The sequence below is a fragment of the Myxocyprinus asiaticus genome, chromosome 5 (assembly GCF_019703515.2).
Source record: "Myxocyprinus asiaticus isolate MX2 ecotype Aquarium Trade chromosome 5, UBuf_Myxa_2, whole genome shotgun sequence".
Taxonomy (NCBI): domain Eukaryota; kingdom Metazoa; phylum Chordata; class Actinopteri; order Cypriniformes; family Catostomidae; genus Myxocyprinus; species Myxocyprinus asiaticus.
The window spans coordinates 46,892,238-46,917,068 of NC_059348.1; the positions used below are offsets into that span (position 1 = coordinate 46,892,238).

A 24,831-nucleotide genomic window follows, 5' to 3' on the forward strand; every position below is an offset into this window, starting at 1 on the left:
TGGTGCGGGTCCTGATGCTGCGATACCGCCTACCTGATGGTAGCAGTGAGAACAGCCCATGGCTCGGGTGGCTGGAGTCTCTGATGATCCTCTGAGCTTTTTTCACACACCACCTTGTATATATTTCCTGGAGGGAGGGAAGCTCACCTCCGATGATGTGTTTGGCAGTTCGCACCACCCTTTGCAGTGCTTTGCGGTTGTGGGCTGTGCTATTGCCGTACCAGGCGGAGATGCAGCCAGTCAGTATGCTCTCCACAGTGCAGGTGTAGAACCGTGTGAGGATGTAGCGGTTCATTCCAAACTTCCTCAGCCGTCTCAGGAAGAAGAGGTGCTGATGAGCATTCTTCACAACGACTTCAGTGTGGATGGACCATGTGAGTTCCTCAGTGATGTGGACACCTAGGAACTTGAAGCTGCTGACTCTCTCCACTGGTGCTCCATTGATGGTGATGGGACTGTGTTCTCTGTCTTTTCTTCTGAAGTCCACCACAAGCTCCTTTGTCTTACTGACGTTGAGGGAGAGGTTGTGCTCCTGACACCAGTGTGTCAGAGTGTGTACCTCCTCTCTGTAGGCTGTTTCATCATTGTCAGTGATCAGACCTACCACCGTCATGTCATCAGCAAACTTAATGATGGCACTGGAGCTATGTGTTGCCACACAGTCATGTGTGTACTAGGAATACAGTAGTGGGCTGAGAACACAGCCCTGCGGGGCTCCAGTGTTGAGGGTCAGTGATGAGGAGATGTTGCTGCCTATTCTAACCACCTGGCGTCTGCTTGACAGGAAGTCCAGGATCCAGCTGCACAGCGAGCTGTTTAAGCCCAGAGCCCGGAGTTTCTCATCTAGCTTGGAGGGCACTATGGTGTTGAATGCTGAGCTTTAGTCTACAAACAGCATTCTCACATAAGTGTTCTTTTTTTCCAGGTGGGAGAGAGCAGTGTGTATTGTAGATGCAATGGCATCATCAGTGGAGCGGTTGTTGCGGTAAGCAAACTGCAGCGGGTCAAGAGAGAGTGGCAATACAGAGCAGATGTAATCTCTGATTAGTCTCTCAAAACATTTGCTGATGATGGGGGTCAGAGCAACAAGGCGCCAGTCATTTAAACAAGTTATTTTTAATTGTTTTGGAACAGGCACAACGGTGGATGTTTTAAAGCATGTGGGCACTACAGACAAAAAGAGGGAAAGGTTGAAAATGTCCGTAAAAACACCAGCCAGCTGGTTCGCGCACGCTCTGATGACGCGGCCCGGAATGCCGTCTGGGCCAGGGCTTTACGGATGTTCACCCGTCGGAAGGATCGGGTTACATCCGCTACTGAACTAACCTCTGTAGCTTCAGCCGCGAGAGCTCTCTCCGCGAGGGCGGTGTTATTTCCCTCGAAACGAGCATAAAAAGTATTTAGCTCATCCGGTAGAGAGGCAGCGGGTGAAATCGAAGTGAAGAACCATTTCTTCACTTCGATTTTTTCCCATCTCTCTTTTCATGCCAACAGAGCTTTGCATATTATACAAATGTCTTCCGGTGTCATTAATATCCCAGTATTCCTGCCATATTTTTTTGAGTTTGATCTTTTATGATTGCTTTAGCTTCAGCTTTACTTAATGCAATCTGTAAATCTACTGTTGGTAACTTAAGAGATTGTTTAGCTAACATATCCACTTCTTCATTTCCTCTCACACCAACATGTGCAGGAACCCAAACAAACCATACATTCTAACCTTTATTATGTAATCTGTTTATTGTTTGATATATTTCATTTAGCATATCAAGTCTGCATGATTTCCCTGATTTTATACTTATGAGTGCAGACCAACTATCAGATGCAACTAAAAAAATGTTTTGGTTATTTTCTTCTACCCACTGTAATCCTAATATAATGGCTACCAGTTCTACTGTATAAATTGAAAGATGATCTGTTGTTCTTTTCTTGATAGATTTTCCACATTGTGGGATGTACATTGTGAACCGTCTGTGAATATCATTATTTTATTGGTAGAATTCTTTTCTAAGTAGCTTTGGACAATAAACCAGACAGGTATTTGTTTCGATTTATCTTTTATTTCCTCATGTATTTGTAAATCAATAAACGGCATTATAAACATCCAAGGAGGGATATCTGAATATGGGACAGTAGGACAATATTGTATACTATGCAAACCTATTTTCCTTGCTTTCGCATTCACAATCCATCCAAAACCCCTGAAATCTGATTTACTATGTTCCCAACACTCCTGTTCAATAGTCTTTGCAGGGTGTGATTCATTATGCCCTTGCAGGTTAACCCAATATGAGAGCATACGTTTAATTCTTCTAATACACATCGGCATCTCTCCCATTTCAACCTGTATTGCTGCAACTGGAGATGTTTTAAAAGCCTCACTACATATTCTTAGGGCTTGAGCTTGTTCTGTATCTAGTTTTTTAAGATTAGCTTCTGCTGCTGACATATAAACTATACAACCGTAATCAAAAGTTGATCTCATAAGGGCCCAGTATATACTTCGCAATGAAGACCTAGTTGCTCCACAATCTCGTCCTGATAAGCAACGCAAGATACTGTATTTTGGATTTTCTTGCATTTTGTTTTCATTTTATCTGTGTTGTCTCCATGTAAGCTTTTCATCAAATAAAACTCCAAGAAATCTAATCACCCTAACTTGCTCAAGTTCTTTACCATTTAATTTAAATTAAATTTGTTTATGTCGCTTAGAGAAGCAAATTATCTGGGATTTGATTGTAGATAATTTGAAACCCCATTTATATGACCATCGTTCTACCGCCTTAACTGCTGTCTGCATTTTCTTTTGCATGTATTCTAGATTTCTGCCCCTAATCCAAAGAGCCCCATCATATGCATATAGCAATTTCACTATACCATGTTCAGCTTGTTCAAAAATATAATTTATCATTATATTAAATATCAGCGGACTACATACGCTACCTTGCGGCGTTCCATTTTCTACAAAGTGCAAACTAGAAGTCTAACAAACAGGAAATCTAACACCCAATTGTACAGTCTACCCCTTATACCTAATTTATTTAGTTTAATAAGGAGTTCTTCTTTCCAAAGCATATCATATGCCTTTTCAATGTCAAAAAAGACAGCTGCTACCATTTCTTTATTTGTCTGGGCTTTCCTAATCTCTGATTCTAGATATAATATAGAATCCATAGTACTTCTTCCTTTGTGGAATCCACTTTGATATGGTGAGAGTAAACCTTTACTTTTTAGAACATATGCAAGTCTCTCAGTTACCATCCTTTCCATTGTTTTCCCTAACTGAGAGGTTAAGGCTATTGGCCTATAGTTTGATGGGTCTGACTAATCTTTCCTAGGTTTTAGAATTGGTACAATAACTGATTGTTTCCATGCTGATGGGATTTTGCCTGTTTCCCATACTCTGTTAAATAACCTTAGAACTTCAGCCAGTGAGCTATCTTCCATATGAGCTAACATTGTATAGCAGATATTATCTTTTCCTGGAGATGTTTGCCGTGCATTTAAAAAGGCTTTCTTTAATTCAAACATATTAAAGGTAAATCTGTGTTATCCCCCGTAATAATTCTTTTGATTGCTACATGTGGATTTATTTCAAGTATATTGTTCCTTTCTTGTTTAGCTTTGTCTGATAAATTTTCAGAGCTTTGAATCTTCACTAGCACTTGCGCTATCATCTCTGCCTTATCTACTGTATATATATTTATTTTTATTAAAAATCGATGGAGCAACGTAATTTGTCTGAAAAGAAATAATAATGGAAGGTTCTTTAGATTAAAATTCAGTTTTTTAAAAAAGGTGGTGAGGATGCCTTTTACCCCACACCTGGGGTAAAATGCTACCTCACTTATGGGTAAAAGGGTTTAAAGTGATATCGTTTAGATACCGGGGCAATAGTTATAGGACACAATTTGTCAACTAATGCAAATAATTTTGAGACAGTAAGATGCTTTTTTGAGTAACAAATTAAAATGATGCTTACTCAAAATAATTCAGAAAAAGTCAACCATTTCTTGTTAATTTCAAACACATTTGGCATTTTATCACAGCTCAAGTATTCTATAAACAAACTAACCTCTATTATGATTGGATGAGTCAACGTGAGCCCACGTTGAATATTTTTCATAACAAATCTATTCTCCCCACTTAAGAAAAACAGTGTGTTTAATAGAGGCCTTTAGCCCCTGCAACAGGGGAGCTTTTTACCCCAAATACTATCCTTTCACTTATGGGACAGTTATTGAATTTTTTTTTAAAATTTAATTACCTTAAACAAAACTGAAAATGATAAATAAGTATTTTGTCTCATAAGAAATGTGGTTAATTTATGGTATTTTCATTAGCTACATAAATTTGCAACATTTTAAAATATAATAAAAATTAGATCAAATTGCCTCAAAATCAACTTTTAGACATCACACACAAAGATTTCATGAAACAGGAAAATGTTGCAGTGCAAAGTGACAAACAGCTGTTTATGAAAGTGCTGTGGTAGTTTTTGTTGCTAGTTAGTGTACTGGGAGAAAATCAAATCAGTGGAGCCTTTAGCCCCGTTGTATCCATGGAGCTATAAAATATTTGCTTTCGTAAGATATCATGTGACTTTTGTAAGACTTGAGCCAAATGGTTTACTTTTGTATATTTTTATTGTGTTTTTGGAACAGTCTGACATAGTCGTTATATGGAAAAGAACTGTATAAAGATTATTTTTAAAACATCTTTTGTGTTCTATGGGTAAAAAATATAAGCGAGTAAATACAGGTAATAATAATAATAATAATAATAATAATAATAATAATAATAATAAAAAGAGCTATTGTACTATCCGTACTCCGGCACTTTGTTATTCCGGGCAGGGGACTTTTATTTTGGAATGTATTGTTTCCGTTGTCGCTGACTTCCTTAAAGCGGCCAACATGAGAGGAGGCAAGAAGAAATCCTCTACTGCACCGTCAAGACTTCAAAAAACACTTTCATCCATATGGCAAGACAAACACATGGTGATATTCAAAGCCGAGTACACGTTCTTGGTTACGACTGTGCTATGGTTCTTGGAAATTGGGATCAACATATGGGTGATCCAAAAAGTTGCATGTGAGTGCAGAAGAGATCACTGACTTCCACATGATATTTGAGTGATTATAATCTACGCCGTATTACTAATTAATAGATCTGCGCAAATAGGAAAAGCGTCTTAAACCTCAGTCGGTTGGCTGGTCTTAGCTGGTCTCTCAGAGTGGTCAGGCTGTTTGTTGGTTTTAGAGGGTCTTTCTTTTTTTTACACTTTGTAGCTGGTCAGGCTGGAAGCTAATCACTGGCACCCAGCTATCAATTTTTATATAAGCTAATTTAACAACATGACACTGACTTGCAGTTTTCAAAGAGGTTGAAGTCATAATTAAAGTGTCACAGGGATTGCTGTGTTAATGTTCATGGTAGCTGTGTGTAAAATTAACCTTGTAATCAAATAGATTGTTGTGTTGTAATGTAAGTTTTATTGTGTGTTTAGACACAGAGATTGACTGGAAAGCCTACATGGATGAGGTGGAAGGTGTTATCAACGGCACATACGACTACACACTGCTGAAGGGCGACACAGGGCCTCTGGTGTAAGTATAAACATTCTTTGTATACTAGCATGTATCTAGGCCTAATACTCTATTCTAGTATACTAAATTGTACATTGGTGATGTTAAAGTTTAATTAAGAGAACATTACAAATAAATCACTGTATCAAGAAATTAATTTAGTGAAATAATGGTTATACTATTGTTTTTTGGACCCTACCATGGTATCCTTTAAAGTACCTTAGAGTACAGTTCAAGTGCCATGTTATATGAGTGTGGAAATCAAGCAGAACCACTAAGGTTTTACCATCTGCAGGGCTCGCCAATAAGGACTGCCTGATGGCCCGGGGCCAGTGTGAGAAAGATTTGGGCCAGTTGCTAGAACTGTCACTTGCCCGATCAGGCCAGTGCTGCATTTATAACATTAGTGTAAGCAAACAAGCGAGAGAGCACAAAAATTACACGGAGTGAACAAAGTCTTCTAACCGAGGAGTGAACGCATTTTTACAAGTTGGTGAAAATTAGTAATCCACACATTGGAACACAAGAAATCAACAGTTTCTTTCTATAGGACTGAAAATCCATGTCTCTCCGTGCATATTTCTCATCATCATCTCTCTCTCCGTGCAGCGTAGACTGTTTAACATGCATGTGCTCTCGTAAAGGGACAGAGCGCTAGTTTTAAAACAAATATTCTCTCATCAATTTACCATTAGAGATGAAGCGCTGAATGAGATGTAATAAACTTTGTTAAACCCCAGTTATACACGTGTCTGCAAATCACGAGCTGCTCAATATCCAAAATGTAAGTATACATTTAATTAGGTAATGTTTCAAAATGTAAACATTAATTTGACATGATAATGCCGTTTGATATGAAAAGAAGCAAAATCACTATGGCTATTATTATCAGAGCTGTTCAGCTGCAGGGTGAAGATGAATATTTGAAACAATCTACTTCATATCATCCTCATAAAGCACCTGTTACATGTCTCATTTCTGGACCATACAGGTGTTTTTGTTCTTTGTATATCAGTCAGTATTGGTCTTGTTTGGGTTGTCTGATTTCATGTTATATACACATTGTTAATGAACAGATTAGGCCTAACATCTACCTACTGTAAATTACACATCACAACCGATTTGGTAGCAAGTCTGTTTTCTCAGCCAATAATCAAATCTTTAACTCTGTGAATAATCTTTGATAACTTTGATTCTTGTGAAAACACTACACATGGGCAAAAGTTGCATGACTAAACACATGACCGAAAACCCATCATCTCCTCCACAGAACTCTTGGCTTAAAAACACATGTAAATGGCAGGACGGCTGAGGTTAATATGATGTATTTATGAATTTATATCTGTAAAGCGCATATATGGGATTACATAAGGCATAAATCATATCTTGCAAATTATAAATGTGATTCAATTTTGGGGGACATTGTATTTTTTATTTTTTCTCCCCAATTTGGAATGCCCAATTCCCAATGCGCTCTAAGTCCTTGTGGTGGTGTCGTGATTCTCCTCAATCTGGGTGGAGGACGAATCTCGGTTGCCTCCGCGTCTGAGACCGTCAATCTGCGCATCTTATCACGTGGATTGTTGAGCGTGTTACTGCGGAGACGTAGCGCGTGTGGAGGCCCATGCTATTCTCCACGGCATCCACGCACAACTCACCACGTGCCCCACCGAGAGCGAGAACCACACATTATAGCGACCACGAGCAGGTTACCCCATGTGACTCTCCCCTCCCTAGCAACCGGGCCAATTTGGTTGCTTAGGCTGGAGTCACTCAGCATGCCCTGGATTCGAACTCGAGGCTCCAGGGGTGGTAATCAGTGTCTTTACTTGCTGAGCTACCCAGGCCCCTGGGGGACATTGTATTGAAAACATAATATATGTAAAAAATATGTATCTTCGGACATATTTTTTAAAGCCATGATGGTAAAAACAGCTATTTGTCATTTTTGTTTTGGGGCCAGTGAAAATTTTGGCAGGGCCAGTAAAAATCTGAAGCACTGGCCCAAATGGGGCCAGTAGAAAAAATCCTTAGCGTTGAGCCCTGCATCTGATACCATCACTGAACCATGGTACTGTTCATGCTACTGAATTTCTCCATTTTGTTTAGATATATATGGCACTATACCTCTTAATAATAATAATAATTCCTTTTTTTCTAGGCACTCAAAGCGCTTTACATAGTATAGTACATAGTATAGGGGGAATCTCCTCAACCACCACCAATGGATGATGCGACGGCAGCCATAGTGCACCAGAACGCCCACCACACACTAGCTATTGGTGGAGAGGAGAGTGATGTAGCCAAATCAGGGATGGAGATTATTAGGAGGCCATGATAGATAGGGGCCAATGGGTGGGAATTTTGGCCAGGACACCGGGGTTACACCCCTACTCTTTACGAGAAGTGCCCTGGCATTTTTAATGACCACAGAGAGTCAGGACCTTGGTTTAACGTCTCATCCGAAAGACGGTGCTTTTTAACAGTATAGTGTCCCTGTCACTATACTGGGGTATTAGGACCCACACAGACCACAGGGTGAGCACCCCCTGCTGGCCTCCCTAATACCACTTCCAGCAGCAAACTTAGTTTTCTTCAGGAGGTTTATAGGATCAAAATCCCGTCAAAAGTATTGCGGTCAAGGATCCAAATATAATAAGCATGAATCAAAATAATAAGCGCAGATAAAAAAAATAAAAATAATCGCAAAATAAATAATAAGCGCAGATCAAAATAATAAGCTCAAATCAAAATGATTCGGTTGGGATCAATTTGGGTTCTGAACTCACGACTACATTGATACAGCTAGTAAAAACATGCATCAAACATCCACACCAACCCAGCCTTTTTTTTTTTTTTTTAAACAAGGAAGTCTTGATGCCTAAACTAAAACTCTTAACTAAGTTCAGCTCGATACATGAGTTAACAGACTATGATAATGGCCTACTCGGACAACACATTGTTTCCTAGAGCTGGCAGAAAATACTCAAAACAGACACAAGCAACGTATCTATCAACCACAAATAATATAATATTGAGCAGCAGCCGTCGGAGTTGCATTGGAGTGACGTCACCTACCCTCTTCGAATGATTGGCTAGAGGAGGAGCTGTTGATCGAGAACTAGTGGACCATTAGGGACACAAAATGCCCCCTGATTTACATGAAAATCTACTCAAAGTTTTGGAAAACCAAGCGCAGAACTTGGAAACAAAAGCAAAGAAAAATACAGCATAAGCGTACAAAAAACAGTAATATAACCAAGGAAAATGTGATTTTGTTTGCAATTCTGATGACTTTGCTTTAATTTTTCTGTTGTTTTTTGCAGCATATTTTAAATTTTTTGATCTGCGCTAATTATTTTGATCTGTGCTTTTTATTTATTTTTGTGCTTACTATTTTTTTATCTGCACCTATAATTTTTTGATTCACGCTTATTATTTTTGGATCCGTGACCGCAGTACTTTTGACGGGATTTTGATCCCATAGAGGTCTCCCATCCAGGTACTGGCAAGGCTCAACCCTTCTTAGCTTTAGTGGGCAACCAAGTGAGAGCTGCAGGGTGATATGGCTGCTTACAGTGCTGACTCTTGTAAGGCTTTACCATTTAACTCTAAATAATGAAAGCATTGGAATTTAAAAAATATTCAGAATGGCATTTGGAAAGATGAGCTACACGTCCAACACTTGCATTCTGGGAATGACATGGAAGTAGGAAATAGAGGTCGACCGATAGTGGATTTTACCAATACCGATAACTAAGTTGGGCAGTACCTGCCAATAACTGATTAATCAACCGATAGTTTTTAAAATTGATACTGAATAAAAAAATAACACTCAATGTAAAATAGTGGTGAATTATATTACAAAAATAAACAGTACTAACTGAACCATAAAAATGTATTGTACTTTTTAAATGAAATAAATATTAATATATATTAACTAATATTAGAATTTTTATATTCAGCTGATTTTTAAATTGATGTTGCTTCCTTAGTCCATAAGAGGGCGCAATAAATACATAAACCATTCAACACCGTTATATTATTGCATAGAACATTCCTATCCTGGCTGTTAAAAAAGAGCATTTCATTTTCAACTAATGTGCATAAAATAATGTTTTAGTTGGTCCCTATTCTCAAATGTTACGTACAAAGCAAAATGGGGGGGATGGGGGATGCTTCAATAGACAGTTCACATGGTCTTGCACTGATGCCACAGTATACTACCCCAGACTCAAGCTATAATAACAGCAAAGTAGCACGTTGTTTTTTTATTCATTTGTCTACAGTTGTATGTAGGGTAGCAATTTTCACAGATAGCATTGGTATTCGACTGAACTCGGTGGTGTGGTGGGGGTATTCAGAAAGCTGTTTTGAAAACAAATTTTATTTTTGCCATTTTGTTTGGTGACGCTAGTGGTGCAGAAATGACATCAGCATTAATGTGGCAGACGAGGGAAGCATTGATTAGACAATAAAAAAAAGTGACTTTAGAAGTCAATATGTTGTTTTATTTCCGTTTCATTGAACCAAAACCTACAGTTGACAGCAATCCAGTTTGCAATTGAGTTCATCAACCTGTCCTGTTCTCACTGGTTACAGCGTCACAAACGGCATGTTTTAGGACGCTGTGTTAAAGTTAAAAGTAGTTGAAAGTCTGGATATTTTGTCTCAAGAGCCATTCATTATGTTGTGCTTCGTCCAGCTGTTAAGAACTCATCCTATGCGGCTCTCATTCTGTGGCTGCGCTGCTTTAAGGTTTGTTTAGGCATGCTCACTGCCCCTACTGATATGGCTCATAAAAACACGTAGTTTCATGTACAGTACTTCAAGCTTGAATTGCTTTGTTGGAAAATACGCACTTTTATTATGGAATTTACCAATGGGTCTGGAGAAATGATTAATTGCATAATGTTTTAATCGAACCAAATTAACGTGTTAAATCAACAACCCTAGTAGTAACCACTAGTCATTTACTGTTTTCTATATATGTCTGTATGTTTCAGGTATCCAGCTGGCTTTGTGTACATATTCACTGCGCTGTATCATATCACTGACCATGGACAAAATATTCGTCTGGGCCAGTATCTGTTCGCTGTCTTCTACCTCGTCACTCTGCTGCTTGTTTTCCGCATTTACCATCGCACCAGAAAGGTGGGACACCTGCATTTTGCTCAAGTTTCAGAAATCTGTTTATTGTGCTTCTCTGTGTTTTATTTGTTTTACTTTGTAGGTTCCACCATATGTGTTTTTCTTCGTCTGCTGTGCTTCGTATAGGATTCACTCCATTTTTGTATTGCGTCTCTTTAATGATCCATTGGCCATGATGCTGCTGTTTGGAGCCATCAATCTCTTCCTGGATGGTCGCTGGACTTTGGGATGCGCCTTCTACAGGCAAGTAGAAAGAATAGATAGAAGGATGAATAGGAAGAGAGAAGGAAGCAAGAATGATTGGATAGACATGGGGATGAAATTGAATGTGCAGTGGGATGCTTGGATTGGATTTTGGGTTTTATGGTGGGACTAATTACTGATTGATGAGATAAGGCTGGATGTTCTCTTACATTGTGTCACCTGACCATGCGTGACACGACAGTTTTCTAGTTCTAGTTATTTTGTCCTGTGAGAAACTAGAAAATTACAGCCAATCAGAACATATTTGATGTTTGCTGCAAAAGGGGGTGTTCACACAGTACCAGATCTGTAATCTGCATCTGCACTTTTTTAAATTGTTTATCCATGGAAATTTGCACTATATGGACATTTTAGAGCAGTTCTGCATTGCTATGATGTCGTATACACCTTGAGCCACCTGAATTGTGTTGCATTTGTTTTGTTGCATATAGCTTTTGTTTTTTGAAAGACTGAACAGCCCACAATGCATAAAAAAATTGTTTTGTGTGTGCATTTAAAGTTAATCTTCCTCTGTGCTATGGACAGTTTAGCTGTGTCTGTGAAGATGAATGTTCTGCTCTTCGCTCCGGGTCTGCTCTTCCTCCTCCTGTGTGAGTTTGGTCTGTGGAAAACTCTCCCCAGACTAGTTCTCTGTGCTCTCATACAGGTTTGAGGCAGGCACACATACAAACTAACACTTGGACACGTTTCTGTTTTAAAATGTTTTACACCAGCTTTTCCTGTACCACCCAACATCTCTCTCTTTTTGTCCAATAGCTGTTGTTAGGATTGCCATTCCTCCTGGTGAATCCTGTAGGTTATGTTAGCCGGGCCTTTGACCTGGGCAGGCAGTTTCTGTTTAAGTGGACGGTGAACTGGCGTTTTCTCCCTGAGGAGGTGTTTTTGAGTCGATACTTTCACCTTATGCTGCTTCTGGCTCATATTACCATGTTGATTCTGTTCACACTGAAGAGATGGAAGAGGTAAAAAAAAAAAAAAACTAAAAAAAAAAAAAACTAAACTTTGGTCAAAAAAAAAACACCCAGAGTTTGTGATTGATTCTATTTTTACATGGTATTTGACATGGTCCAGTCTGTCACAGTTGTGTGTTTAGAATAGTTTTAAAAAGTAGGGCGGATTAATTAATCAGTCAAATTAATTGCGATTTACCGCTTGTATAAATAACTGCTTATAATAATAATAATAATAATAATAATAATAATAAATAGTTATATTTAAATAATTATAAATATAAAATTTTTAGAATTATTTTAACAATATTTAGAAATTTAAAAAATTCAGATAATTAAAATACATTACATTATTGTGGCAGACGGGTAAAGCATTGATAAGATAATAAAAAAAATTGGCATTAGAAGTCAATGTATTGTTTATTTCCATATTATTGGATTCCTATCATTGGTCTAAAGTCAAAAGCAATCCATTTTGCAATTGAATTCATCAGCATGTCTTATTGTTATTATTATTATTATTATAAGGGCTTGTCTAAGGATGCATCGACGTACAACTTTGTCAGACGGATGCTTTTGAAGCGTCTCACTTTGGTTGCATTGCATCATAAACGCAGCGTTTTTAGGTCGCTATGTCACGTTAAAAGTAGTTTGAAATTTAAAACCCATATTAAGACCTCTGCATTCGAATTGGCTCCATCCAGCTGTTTGAACGCAAGAATGCATTCTCATCTTGTGCTGTCGCTAGTGTAAAGCAAGCCTGAGTGTAGTCTGTACCGCAGGAGTTTCGCTTGCTGCCCCCTGCTGAAAAAAGTTGGTACTTCAAGCTTGAATTGCTCAGATTGTAGGAATATTCCATATTAATTTACAATGACATTATTAATTGCGTACATTTTTTTTTTTATGTGGTTTATATATATATATATATATATATATATATATATATATATATATATATATATATATATATATATATATATATATATATATAAATTAATCACTCTGAATTAACGCATTGAAACAACAGCCCCATTTAAAAATGTAATGAGTTTTGATTAGTTTGTCTCTGGATCTGTTGAATATTATCTCAATAATAAGGCCACTTGGGTCTGAACGTATTTGATCTAAACCAAATTTGCTACAGATCTAGAAACAGAATGTAGATTCCACTGGTCCCTAACAGTGTCATTGAAAGAAACTTGTTTATTGCAGGTCTGGGAACAGTATTTGGTCTATTCTAAAGGATCCTTCTGAGAGAAAAGAGACTGTACAGAAGCTCAATGCTGATCATATCCTTTAACGGCTGTTAAAGCAAAATATTTTAGTATTTTCAAACATACCTGACAGTCCTGATATCTAGCAAGCAATTAGTCATGTAGCAGCAAACACTTTTATCCAAAGTGACATACAGAACACTTATAACAGGAAACAGGATGGCATGCTAACGCAAGGGCACAATAATGATAACTCTTGGCTTGTTCCTTGTGGGGTTCAAAGCAGCAACATTCTGGTTACCAGCCCTGAGCTTTAGTCAGTGCACCACCGCACATATCTGTTATATCAGAAAAACGCTGTTCCTTATCCAGATCATACAGACAGTTCTGGTTCTGTTCACCTCTAACTTCATTGGAATGTGCTTCAGTAGATCTCTGCATTATCAGTTTTATGTGTGGTACTTCCATACGCTCCCCTATCTGCTGTGGAGTGGAGGAGTTAAGAGGCTTGCTCACCTGCTCAGGTAAAACACAGACACTTTTTCCTCGCTTATGTTGGCATTGGGATTATCCTCATTGTTTTCTTTCTCTACTCATGTAACATTGAGTCATTTAGTACAGTTATTGTCTAGTTTGTGCATTGTGTATTATAAAATCTGATTGGATGAGCTACGTTCAAAGAAGGTGTAAAATTGCTATTGTATGCACACCTAAGACCTCACAAAAGTTAGTTTAAAGGGATAGTTCACCCATAAAAAAAAAAAAGAAGAAAATTCTCTCATCATTTACTCAACCTCATGCCATCTCAGATGTGTATAACTTTCTTTTGCAGAACACAAACAAAGATTTTAGAAGAATTCTCAGCTTTGTAGGTCCATACAATGCAAGTGAATGGTGACCAGCACGTAAAAGCTCCAGAAATCACATAGAGGAAACATAGAAGTAATACATATGACTCTACTGGTTAAATCCATATCTTCACAACCGATATAATAGGTGTGGGTGAGAAACAAATCAATATTTAATTAACTAAATCTCCACTTTCACTTTCACTTGTGAAACTAAACAGGCACCATATGTGACTTTCAGATGTAAACGTAGAGATTTAGAGTGGATTTAACCACTGGAGTCTTATGGATTACTTCTATGTTTCCTTTATGTGATTTTTGGAGCTTTAAAGTGCTGATCAACATTCATTTGTATTGTATGGACCTACAGTGCTGAGATATTCTAATAAAAAAATCTTTAAATCCTCTAAAGTCTTACACATCTGGGATGGCATGAGGGTGAGTAAATGAGCTAATTTTTATTTTTTGGTGAACTATCCCTTTAAACAACCTGGAGGTAATTTGGTTATAGAATGCAGTTTTCACTCCTGTATTTCATTGAATTGTGTGTGTACAGAGCAGGATTAAGCACTAAAAGGTGAACAGCTAACCAAATGTATCTGTAGTGTGTACGTGGCCTATGAGAACGTGCAAAATTATTGACAGGCAGAAAGCGTCAAAGACTAGAGTCTAGTGCTGTCACAGAGACAGGTGAGATATCTCGGGACACTATAGAACCATTTTTGCACACCTTTCCATGAAAGCAATCGCTTACAGCACCTTTAATTGAGGCTAGGAATATTCCAGGTTAAAAACAATTTAAGCTCAGTCAAGAGCTTTTGTGGCATAAATGTAATTTGCCACAAAAATGTATTTCAACTGAGTTTAAAAAGAAGTAATGTAATTGTTTTAAAAAATTATAAGTGTCACATTTCTGCCTTTTAAACCCTCCAAAAATTGGCCCCAATTAATTTCCATTGTAAGTGCTTCACCGTAACCTTGATTTTATTGTAATTTTTTTGAAGGAGGGACGAGTCAACACTTTTTTTTTTTTTTTTTTTTTTTTTTGTAGTAATCCGCATTATGCCACAAATGCTGTTGATTGAGCTTATTTTGTATTAAACGTCAAAAAGACAGTTTTGGGCGCTCTGCTTCATACAATTCCTTAGAAAGCCTGTTAACCATTGTAAAATCACTGTAATGCATGACCTTAACTTGCTTATTGATTTATTAATGTATAATATCTGTAAAGTTCAGGCAATCTGTTGTCTTGGCCACACTTTCTGTTGTTCTTTGTTTGTTAATGTTTTTTCCATTCATCCCTCTATCTTGTGCTGTTTTTAGGGTGTTGATTCTGGGTCTGATAGAGCTGTCATGGAACACGTTTCCCTCCACCACCTACAGCTCTTTGTCACTGCACGTTTGCCATCTCATCATCCTGCTTTGCTTGTGGATCAACCCTACCCCTGCTCTTCCGGCTCACGGGTCAGAGAACAAGGCTAAACGGCACTGAACACTGGTCCAATCAGAGTGCTTGCCGTGTGGGATGATCCCTGGCCTCCACCTCCTGTCTCTTTTCTGTCTCCTGGAGCCACTGGTCCCCTGTCCCAAAACTTGTGTGACAAACAGGGGTCATCCCAGGCAAGAAAGGGTTGAGACTGTGATGCTCAAATGGGATCAGTGTGGTTTGTTCACGGATGTAGCATACAGTTAATATATTTGCGGAACAGAGAGTGTTTACAATGTTTCTCAGGATTCTTAAGGACTAATGCTCAGTCCAGGATATCGAAGCGGGATTTATTTTTCATTGTTACACAGCATTTCAAATCGGTTGACCTCTGAGATTTACAGGCTCACAGATGTGTTGTCGGCCCATGGACACATTATTGACAGGACTGTTTATTGGTACAAAGGCCTAAGATAATGTAAAAGTCTCAGAGTTTCAAGTGTGACATTAAGCTTATGGATTGATTACATCATTGATTTTGATCTTTGTCATATTTGAAGTTATTCAGGGAATTTTTTCCATTAACTATTGATTTTCCAACCATGCACAGTGACTGTAAGCTTAAAGGTATAGGTCACCCAAAAATGAAAATTCTCTCATTATGAATGCATTTTCATGTTGTTCCAAACCTTTATGACTTTCTTTCTCCCGTGGAACACATAAAGAGATGTTAGGCACCATTCACTTTCATTGCATCATTATTTGCATACAGTGAATGTTCTGCCTAACATGTAATTTTGTTTTCAACAGAAGAAAAGTCATATGGTTTTGGAACGACATGAGGGGGAGTAAATGATGAGAGATGTTCACTATAGTTTAATGTATTGGGCACAAAGGAATAGCATAGATATGCTTTTCCATTTCTTCCAAGTTTGAGATACCCATGAACTTCCCAAGTTTTCTTTGTAGTTTCTGAGTTTGTTTACTGCCTTAGTTCTTTTACTTGTATTTTGTTCAGTAGGTTTTAATTTTTCTGTACTGCCCTACAAATGCAACATGCAGTAATTACGGCAACACTAAAACAGACAAAAATGGCTTCAAAGTTTTTTTGCTGTCTGTTAATGTGAATTATAAAATTTTCACTCACCAGGGGGCCTGGGTAGCTCAGTGCTAAAAGATGCTGGCTACCACCCCTGGAGTTCGCTAATTCGAATCACAGGGCGTGCTGAGTGACTCCAGCCAGGTCTTCTAAGCAACCAAATTGGCCCAGTTGCTAGGGAGGGTAGAGTCACATGGGGTAATCTCCTCGTGGTCGCCATAATGTGGTCCATTCTCGGTGGGGCGTGTGGTGAGTTGAGCGTGGATGCCGAGGTGGATGGCGTGAAGCCTCCACACGCGCTATGTCTCCGTGGCAGTGTGCTCAACAAACCACGTGATAAGATGTGCGGGTTGATGGTCTCAGACGCGGAGGCAACTGGGATTCGTCCTCCGCCACCCGGATTGAGGCGAATCACTACGCGACCACAAGGACTTAAAAGCACATTGGGAATTGGGCATTCCCAATTAGGGGAATAAGCAAAAAAAAAAAAAAAGAAAAAAAAAAATCCGATTTCTCTGAATCTGAGCATAGTTGAGACAAACCGGTTTGTCACAGGACAGCTCATAGTATAAGAGACCTGATTTCAGGAACTTAATTTTGACTAAATGTGTAGTTAAAAGGATAGTTCCAGTTACTCATGCCATCCCAGATGTGTATGACTTTCTTCTGCAGAACTCAAACGAAAATTTTTGAAGAATATCTCAGCTCTTTTGGTCCATTCAATGCAAGTGAATGGTGGCCAGAACTTTGAAGCTCCAAAAAGGGCATAAAGGCAGCATAAAAGGAATCCATACGACTCCAGTGTTTAAATCCATGTCTTCAGAAGTGATATGATAGGTGGGGTGAGAAACAGCTCAATAGTTGAGTCCTATTTTACTAAAATCCCCACTTGCACTTTCACAAATTCTTAACTTGTTTTTGGTGACTCGCATTCTTCGTGCATATCACCACTTACTGGGCAGGGAGAAGGATTTATTGTTTTAAAAAAAAAAAAAAAAGGACTTGAAAATATTGATATGTTTCTCACCCACACCTGTCATATTGCTTCTGAAGACACTGATTAAACCACTGGAATTGTATGGATTACTTATGCTGCCTTTATGTCCTTTTTGAAGCTTCAAAGTTCTTGCCACCATTTACTTCCATTGAATGGACCAACAGAGCTGAGATAATCTTCTAAAATATTTGTTTGTGTTCTGCAGAAGAAAGAAAGTCCTACACATTTTTGATGGCAGTCGGGTGAGTAAATTATGAGAGAATTAAATTTGAGTGAACTATTCCTTTAATGCGTTTTGCATTTGTATGGCAGTATAGTGGAGAATGAAATAGAGTACTGCAATGCTTAATTTTTGGAGTGCGATTTTATTTTTCTGAGATGAGTAAATGACCGATCTGATTAACTTTTATCTGCAGTTGTTTGTGTGTGTGTGTGTGTGTGTGTTCTTTTTGCATGAAGTCCATTTGCTTAATTCAGTGTATAATTATAATACAACTGCTGTCCATGATGTTATTCCATTTTTAGGGTATTAAAAAGTCTCCACAGCTAGAAAAATGTATCTTAAAACCCGAAGGCAGTGTCATCTGGAATCATTCAAGGATTTTATTCTATAGATTTGTAAGTGATTGAAAAAAATGTAATAATTTCATAAAACTCATACTGTAGATTGCCACCTCTCGAGTTCGAATCTTTGGGTTACCAGCTACCACCATATTTAAGGCGATCCCTGAATCAAATGCTCTGTTAGATTTTTGATTACACAACCAAGCATAACCCACACAAACATACAACATTGTTTTTTACGTTTGGCAAATTTTGTAGTAGATAGTTTTTCCTCATATCTGTAAGTGACAAATAGAATTCCTCACAAATATCGGGAACAAGCAAGCAGTCCATTCCACACACAAATCATTGGCCACAAAAACCCAAACAATCTCAAGAAATTACAATTTACCAATGTTTTGGATGATTGCTCCCATTGTCAACATCCAAAATGGCACAATACTGACATAAACAGATGGTTTAATCTAAAAGAAAAAGGTCTGATCAAAACTCAAATGAACAAAGATAGAGAAGTCAAAATCAAGAAGCTCTTGTACATTAAGGCAAAATGAGCCCAGTGTTGGCCATGGTGATTGGTTTCATGAAGCATACATAACTAGTCATTTTGCTATTGCTACGAGAAAAGTGCTTTAAGACCTGCGGTGAGTTAGGGTAGAGGTCTACTAATGCATATTTAGACCGAAGCCCATAGATTATTAAGGCAAAGCCTGCATTGGAGTCTGGACAAGAGATGAGCTCACACTCAACTCACATTTCAACTTTATCTTAATTTCTCTTTAAAGTTCAGAGGAAATTAATTCTGTTCTGCTTTAAAGTTGAATTGAGCTATGCCACAATTTATCAAATTAAAGACCCAAGAAATTGGTCTTTGAGTTCAAATCAGCAAATTAAATCTGCTGCAAGTTGTTTTTGATAAACCACCCAAAATGTCCCTTCTACCTGACAGATATCACTAAAATAGTTGTCCTGAGAAATCACTAGTCTAAGGCTACATCCACACTAATCCATTTTCATTTGAAAATGTAGTTTTCAGTTTCCTAACATCATCGTTTTCCAAAGTATGTAGTTATGAACAGCTGTTTTCGGTGGAGTAAAATGCCAATCTAGTGTGGATGAGAGGCATAACTGTAGAAAAATGTATGCATTTTCTAACGAAAATGTGTAAGTCTAAGGTCTAAGTAAGTGGTGGTCTAATGGGGAATTCACACATAAAACAACCTGGGGCAAAAAAATACAGGAAGTCGTTCATTGGTAATGCAACAAAGTTGAGTAGAGCTCAACTATATGTGCAAATGAACAGAAATGCAAAGTAGTGACTACTAATGGGAGTGCAGACAGTGATCCACTCAATAATCTTTGGACACTGCAGTTGAGTTGGAACGGCTACAAGCGACCAACAGCACAGAGACTTGGAAACCTCCGGTGATTTTATTTCTGTATGTGTGAATGCCCCTTACATCTGTTAGAAGTTAGAAATACAGCTAAACTCGCTTACAGCAGCTTTTGGTGCGAGTGTGTCTTCCTCACATGTTATTGGGATTGTAGCAGAGCACGTTCAGTTTGATATTTTCATCCCAGTGGCGTAACAACAGGAAAAGCTGCCTAGCCGCCGCCCTCAACCCCGCCAGGTCAACGCCCTCAGGCAGTGATTGACACCTCAGCCAAAAATCTGCCTTGGCTGCCACCAGTTCCCACTCCACAAAAAACCCAGCGCAGCGGTGCTCCAGCCAGGCCAAAGCCACTGCCGTGGCCCAGCTTGAGCTCTTTATGTCCATCTGTGCCAGTTCCTCTCCCCGAGCTTCTGCCAGATCCAGTGGAGGCCCTTCACACATGTCAGTCTCAGAGCCCCTCCCACTGTCAGCCTGTGGCACTACAACCACCAGTTTTGGAGACCCCTCCTTCGAGCTGTGGGGGTCGAACCAGAGCAGTTCTTCATGGCGGGGCAGGCTGGCGTGAAGCACTCTGCCTGTAATTTGGTCCTCAAGCCTGTTTCTTGCTGAGAATGTTGAAGCTGAAGCAAAGGCAGGTGGGGAGGTACAACGGAAGGGGGGGCTCAAACTGCTGCGGTGGCTCAGATATGGGGATGTCCTTTTCAGACGATCCAGAGGAATCTGGATACACTCAGAGTACAACTCTGACAGCAAGAATGCACCTGAGGCCAACTGAAGACGCACCTGTGGGAACACACGATGAGAAGCATGTGAGATTGTTTTGCATCATGACTCAGAATGTCATACTACCATACTACTCATACTATTTTTACAGTTTGCAGTGTGAATTCTGTGCACACACAGTGTAACTTGCTACATTTGCCAAATTGTGCACTATACAAAATGAACCAGAAGCAAAATCAACCTCAGTCTCTTATTTGATTTAGCTAAAATATATTTTTACACAAAATTGCTAAATAAATGACCAAAGTTCAGCCATGAAACTCTATGTGGTGCAAGCTGATAGGTACTTTTAACTTTATCTGTTATATGTTAGCCAATTGGCTCGCTCACGTGTAACATGTTAAGCCAGTTAGCTTGCATGGTTTTAGCTGATTGGTCATTTGACATGTAATTGAGTAGCCAATCATCTTGCATCTCTCTCTCTTTGTCTGGCATTTAAATTGCTCAGTTTTGCAGATAAGCCAGAAAAGGTTTCACTGCAGCGTGCTGTGAGAGTTTATCTCTGAAACCCACCTCCACCCCGGCTGCACCTGACTAGATCTGCTGCATGGGGATTGTTTGTGTGTCTATATGAGCAACAGCATGTCCACATGCTTTACTCAATATGTCTGTGTATTTTCTAACATTTGCAAGTCTCAGTACTTGTTCTGCGGCAGCAGTAGCAGCCTAGCAGATATAGTCCACCATGTCCAATATCCTATCAATATGTCATACCCATATTAACATGGCATATCTTTCAGAGAGTTTTCATGGCTGAACTATTTCCGAGATAACTGGACATCACTCGCTGAATTAAACATGCAACTTAGTAAGGTCATGTGACAACAATGTAGCTTACTATTCTTTGAAACATTTATTATTGCATACTGTATCACATACTACATTTTTAACTAGCGTGCTGTATACAGTAGACAGTATGCTAGTATTTCATTCTGACAGCCAAAGTGAGATGGTGTGATGAGATGGGTAAATCTGTATGCAAGGGGGACCAACCAGTGGCAGGTAGTCAGGTGTCTCTGTCACAGTGTGTCTATCAGTCTCTGCAGAGAGAAAGTGAGGTTTGAGAGGAGACTGTTTTCCTGAGCCATTACTGCCCTTTAGTCTGCCCAGATTGATCCTGGAGAGCACACATGGTTAATTAGATGAATGGTCATATACCAGCATTATAATAAACTCACAAACTATGATTTAGCCAAGAAGGACATGTTTCTGTATCAGTATCCTTTGTTTGTCCTAGGGCAACATTCCTGTCCAATAATCATTGGCCAAACCCATCTGCCCCCACCAATTATTTCTGTTGACCCAAAACATTTTTAAATGAGTGTTTTTGTCTTGTTTTCAATCTAAACATTCTTATAACAAGATAAATTTACTTTAAAGGAATAGGTCACCTAAAAATGTATATTCTGTCATTATTGACTAATCCTAATGTCGGTACAAAACCGTAAGACTTTCTTTTATGAATATACCGGTGTTTTCAATAGAATGGCACATGATAGCAACTCATTTTAACACTAAAAATAATGTGAGGTATGTCAGGCATTTCACAGGCATGCCACTGTGAAGGAGCTTCCCTTGTAGTGCTCATGAATGTGCAACGGAAGTCAATGTTTTTACTAAAAAATAATAAATTACATTGTAAGCCTTTTATAAGAGTTGGAGTATGTGGATAATCTGCATGGATTACTTTTATGACAGTTCAGTGTCCGCTATCAACTGTCATTGTATTGAAAAGACACTTATCTCATTCGAATGGGGCCGAACGGGCAGCGATAGGCTGAAACATCCAAAATTCCAAGGCCGATTTCTCTTCCCAGTCCGCTCATGACCGATATAGTTTCATAAAAAGCAAATGTGACATGAAAAACGCAATTGCTAAATCAACCATGTCATTTTGTGGTGCTTCTATGACACATTCAGCTCAATACAATACAAAGTAATACAAACGTTGAAATGTATTGCCTCCCTTTCAAAAAAATCTACAGTTCTGGCAAATTAACCGCAAACTTGCCACAAATTTTCACTTCAATTTCCACATTATTTTCACATGCAAATGAGCTTGTGATTTGCTGCAAATGTTTGTCAGTAGCCACCGGTAGTGGTGAACCTGCAGCAAACCGTTGGCAACAATTTGCATGTGAAAATAATCAGTGGTGAATTTGTAGCCAGTTTGTGGCAAATTTGCCGTGAACTTTGAATTTTGAAGGGTTTTGATGTCATAAGATAGCATTGTGTGAAGAAATACCGCCTCTAGTGTTCATTTCAGAATCAGAATGAGCTTTATTGCCAAGTATGCTTACACATACTAGGAATTTGTCTTGGTGACAGGAGCTTCCAGTGTACAACAATACAAAAACAGCAGCAAGACATAGATAATAATAAAAAAAAAATAATAATTATACACATACGTACAGACACACACATACATACACATACACATGGGTAGTGCAAATCTAATACAATCTGTTATGTACAGTGTAAACACAAATCTGTTATGTACAGTGCAAATGTTTTTTTTTTGTTTTTGTTTTTTTTTTTCAGAGGAATGAAATGGCAGAAGAGGTTGGATGTGTTGGATAAATATAAGAAAGACTAAACTGTGTATTGAGCAATAACTATGTGCAATGGGGTAATTTAACTGTTCATGAGATGGATAGCCTGGGGAAAAAACTGTTCTTGTGCCTGACGGTTCTGGTGCTCAGCGCTCTGAAGCGTCGGCCAGAAGGCAAGAGTTCAAAAAGGTAGTGGGCAGGGTGAGTGGGGTCCAGAGTGATTTTTCCAGCCTTTTTCCTCACTCTGGAAGTGTATAGTTCTTGAAGGGGGGGCAGAGGGCAACCAATAATCCTCTCAGCAGTCCGAACTGTCCTTTGTAGTCTTCTGATGTCTGATTTCGTAGCTGAACCAAACCAGACAGTTACTAAAGTGCAGAGGACAGACTCAATGACTGCAGAGTAGAACTGTATCAGTAGCGCCTGTGGCAGGTTGAATTTCCTCAGCTGGCAAAGGAAGTACAACCTCTGCTGGGCCTTTTTCACAATGGAGTCAATGTGGGTCTCCCACTTCAGGTCTTGTGAGATGGTAGTGCCCAGGAACCTGAATGACTCCACTGCTGCCACAGTGCTGTTTAGAATGGTGAGGGGGGTCAGTGTTGGGGTGTTCCTCCACAATCTCCGCTTGTCCACAATCATCTCCACCGTTTTGAGCGTGTTCAGCTCAAGGTTGTTTTGACTTCACCAGACAGCCAGCTGTTTAACCTCCCTTCTGTATGCAGACTCATCGTCATCTCGGATGAGGCCGATGACAGTGGTGTCATCTGCAAACTTCAGGAGCTTGACAGAGGGGTCCTTGGCAATGCAGTCATTGGTGTAGAGGGACATCCCTGTGGGGCACCTGTGCTGATTGTACAGGTGCTGGAAGTGAGTTTCCCCTGTCTCACAAGCTGCTGCCTGTCCGTCAGAAAGCTGGTAATCCACTGACAGATAGACATGGGAACAGAGAGTTGGTGTAATTTATTCTGGAGTATAGCTGGGATGATGGTGTTGAAAGCCGAACTGAAATCCACAGAAAGGATCCTTGCATATGTCCCTGGTCTGTCCAGATGTTGCAGGATATGATGCAATCCCATGTTGACTGCATCATCCACAGACCTGTTTGCTCGATAAGCAAATTGAAGAGGATCTAGAAAGGGTCCAGTGATGTTCTTCAGGTGGGCCAACACCAGTCTCTCAAATGATTTCATGACCACAGATGTCAGGGCAACAGGTCTGTAGTCATTAAGTTCTGTGATTTTTGGTTTCTTTGGGATGGGGATGATAGTGGAGCGTTTGAAGCAGCATGGGACTTCACACTGCTCCAGTGATCTATTGAAGATCTGTGTGAAGATGAGGGCCAGCTGGTTAGCACAGGATCTAAGACATGCAGGTGAAACGCCATCTGGGCCCTGTGCTTTCCTTATCCTTTGTTGTCGAAAGACGTAGCTCACATCATCTTCGCAGTTCTTAAGTGCAGGTTGAGTAGCAGGAGGGGGGAGGAGGGGGGTTGCAGGAGGTGTTGGTGTTTGTGTGAAGTGAAGGTCAGAGTGGGTGTGGGGTGTGAGATTTGGCCTTTAAAATCTACAGTAGAACACATTCAGGTCGTCAGCCAGTTGTTGGTCCACCACAGGGTTGGTGGCAGGAGTCCTGTAATTCGTAAGTTGTTTAATGCCACTCCACACTGATGCAGGGTCGTTAGCTGAAAACTTGTTTTTCAGCTTCTCAGAGTATCTTCTTTTAGCCAATCTGATTCCCTTATTCAGTGTGTTCCTGGCCTGATTGTACAAGACTTTATCCCCAACTCTGTAAGCATCCTCTTTGGCCTGACGAAGCTGCCTGAGTTCCGCTGTAAACCATGGTTTGTCATTGTTAAATGTTAAATAAGTCCTAGTAGGAATGCACATATCCTCACAAAAACTGATATATGATGTAACAGTATCTGTGAGCTCATCCAGATTGGTGTCTGCAGCCTCAAAAAAACTCCAATCAGTGCATTCAAAGCAGGCTTGTAGTTCCAGCTCTGCT

The 24,831-nt window shown here is 39.3% G+C and overlaps 2 protein-coding genes across 2 annotated transcripts in view; one reads left to right on the forward strand and one right to left on the reverse strand.

The window, feature by feature from the left end:
* The first annotated feature begins 4,904 nt into the window (after window positions 1–4,904).
* On the forward strand, window positions 4,905–17,294 carry LOC127440434 (dol-P-Man:Man(5)GlcNAc(2)-PP-Dol alpha-1,3-mannosyltransferase-like). The gene is made up of 9 exons (XM_051696995.1): window positions 4,905–5,094; window positions 5,510–5,609; window positions 10,595–10,742; window positions 10,822–10,982; window positions 11,529–11,649; window positions 11,760–11,965; window positions 13,166–13,241; window positions 13,546–13,691; window positions 15,339–17,294. Exons 1-9 carry the CDS (start codon window positions 4,917–4,919, stop codon window positions 15,505–15,507), a joined length of 1,305 nt encoding a protein of 434 aa, XP_051552955.1. The 5' UTR covers window positions 4,905–4,916; the 3' UTR covers window positions 15,508–17,294.
* A 22-nt stretch (window positions 17,295–17,316) lies between these two features.
* LOC127440438 (von Willebrand factor A domain-containing protein 5B2-like) overlaps window positions 17,317–24,831 on the reverse strand; it is a 38,226-nt gene continuing 30,711 nt past the window's right edge. The window contains exons 21-22 of the mRNA XM_051697001.1: window positions 21,269–21,392; window positions 17,317–20,275 (exon numbers count right to left, since the gene is read on the reverse strand). Of these exons, the coding sequence (XP_051552961.1) occupies window positions 19,625–20,275; window positions 21,269–21,392 (775 nt within the window). The 3' untranslated portion in view covers window positions 17,317–19,624. The remainder of the gene's footprint in view (window positions 20,276–21,268; window positions 21,393–24,831) is intronic.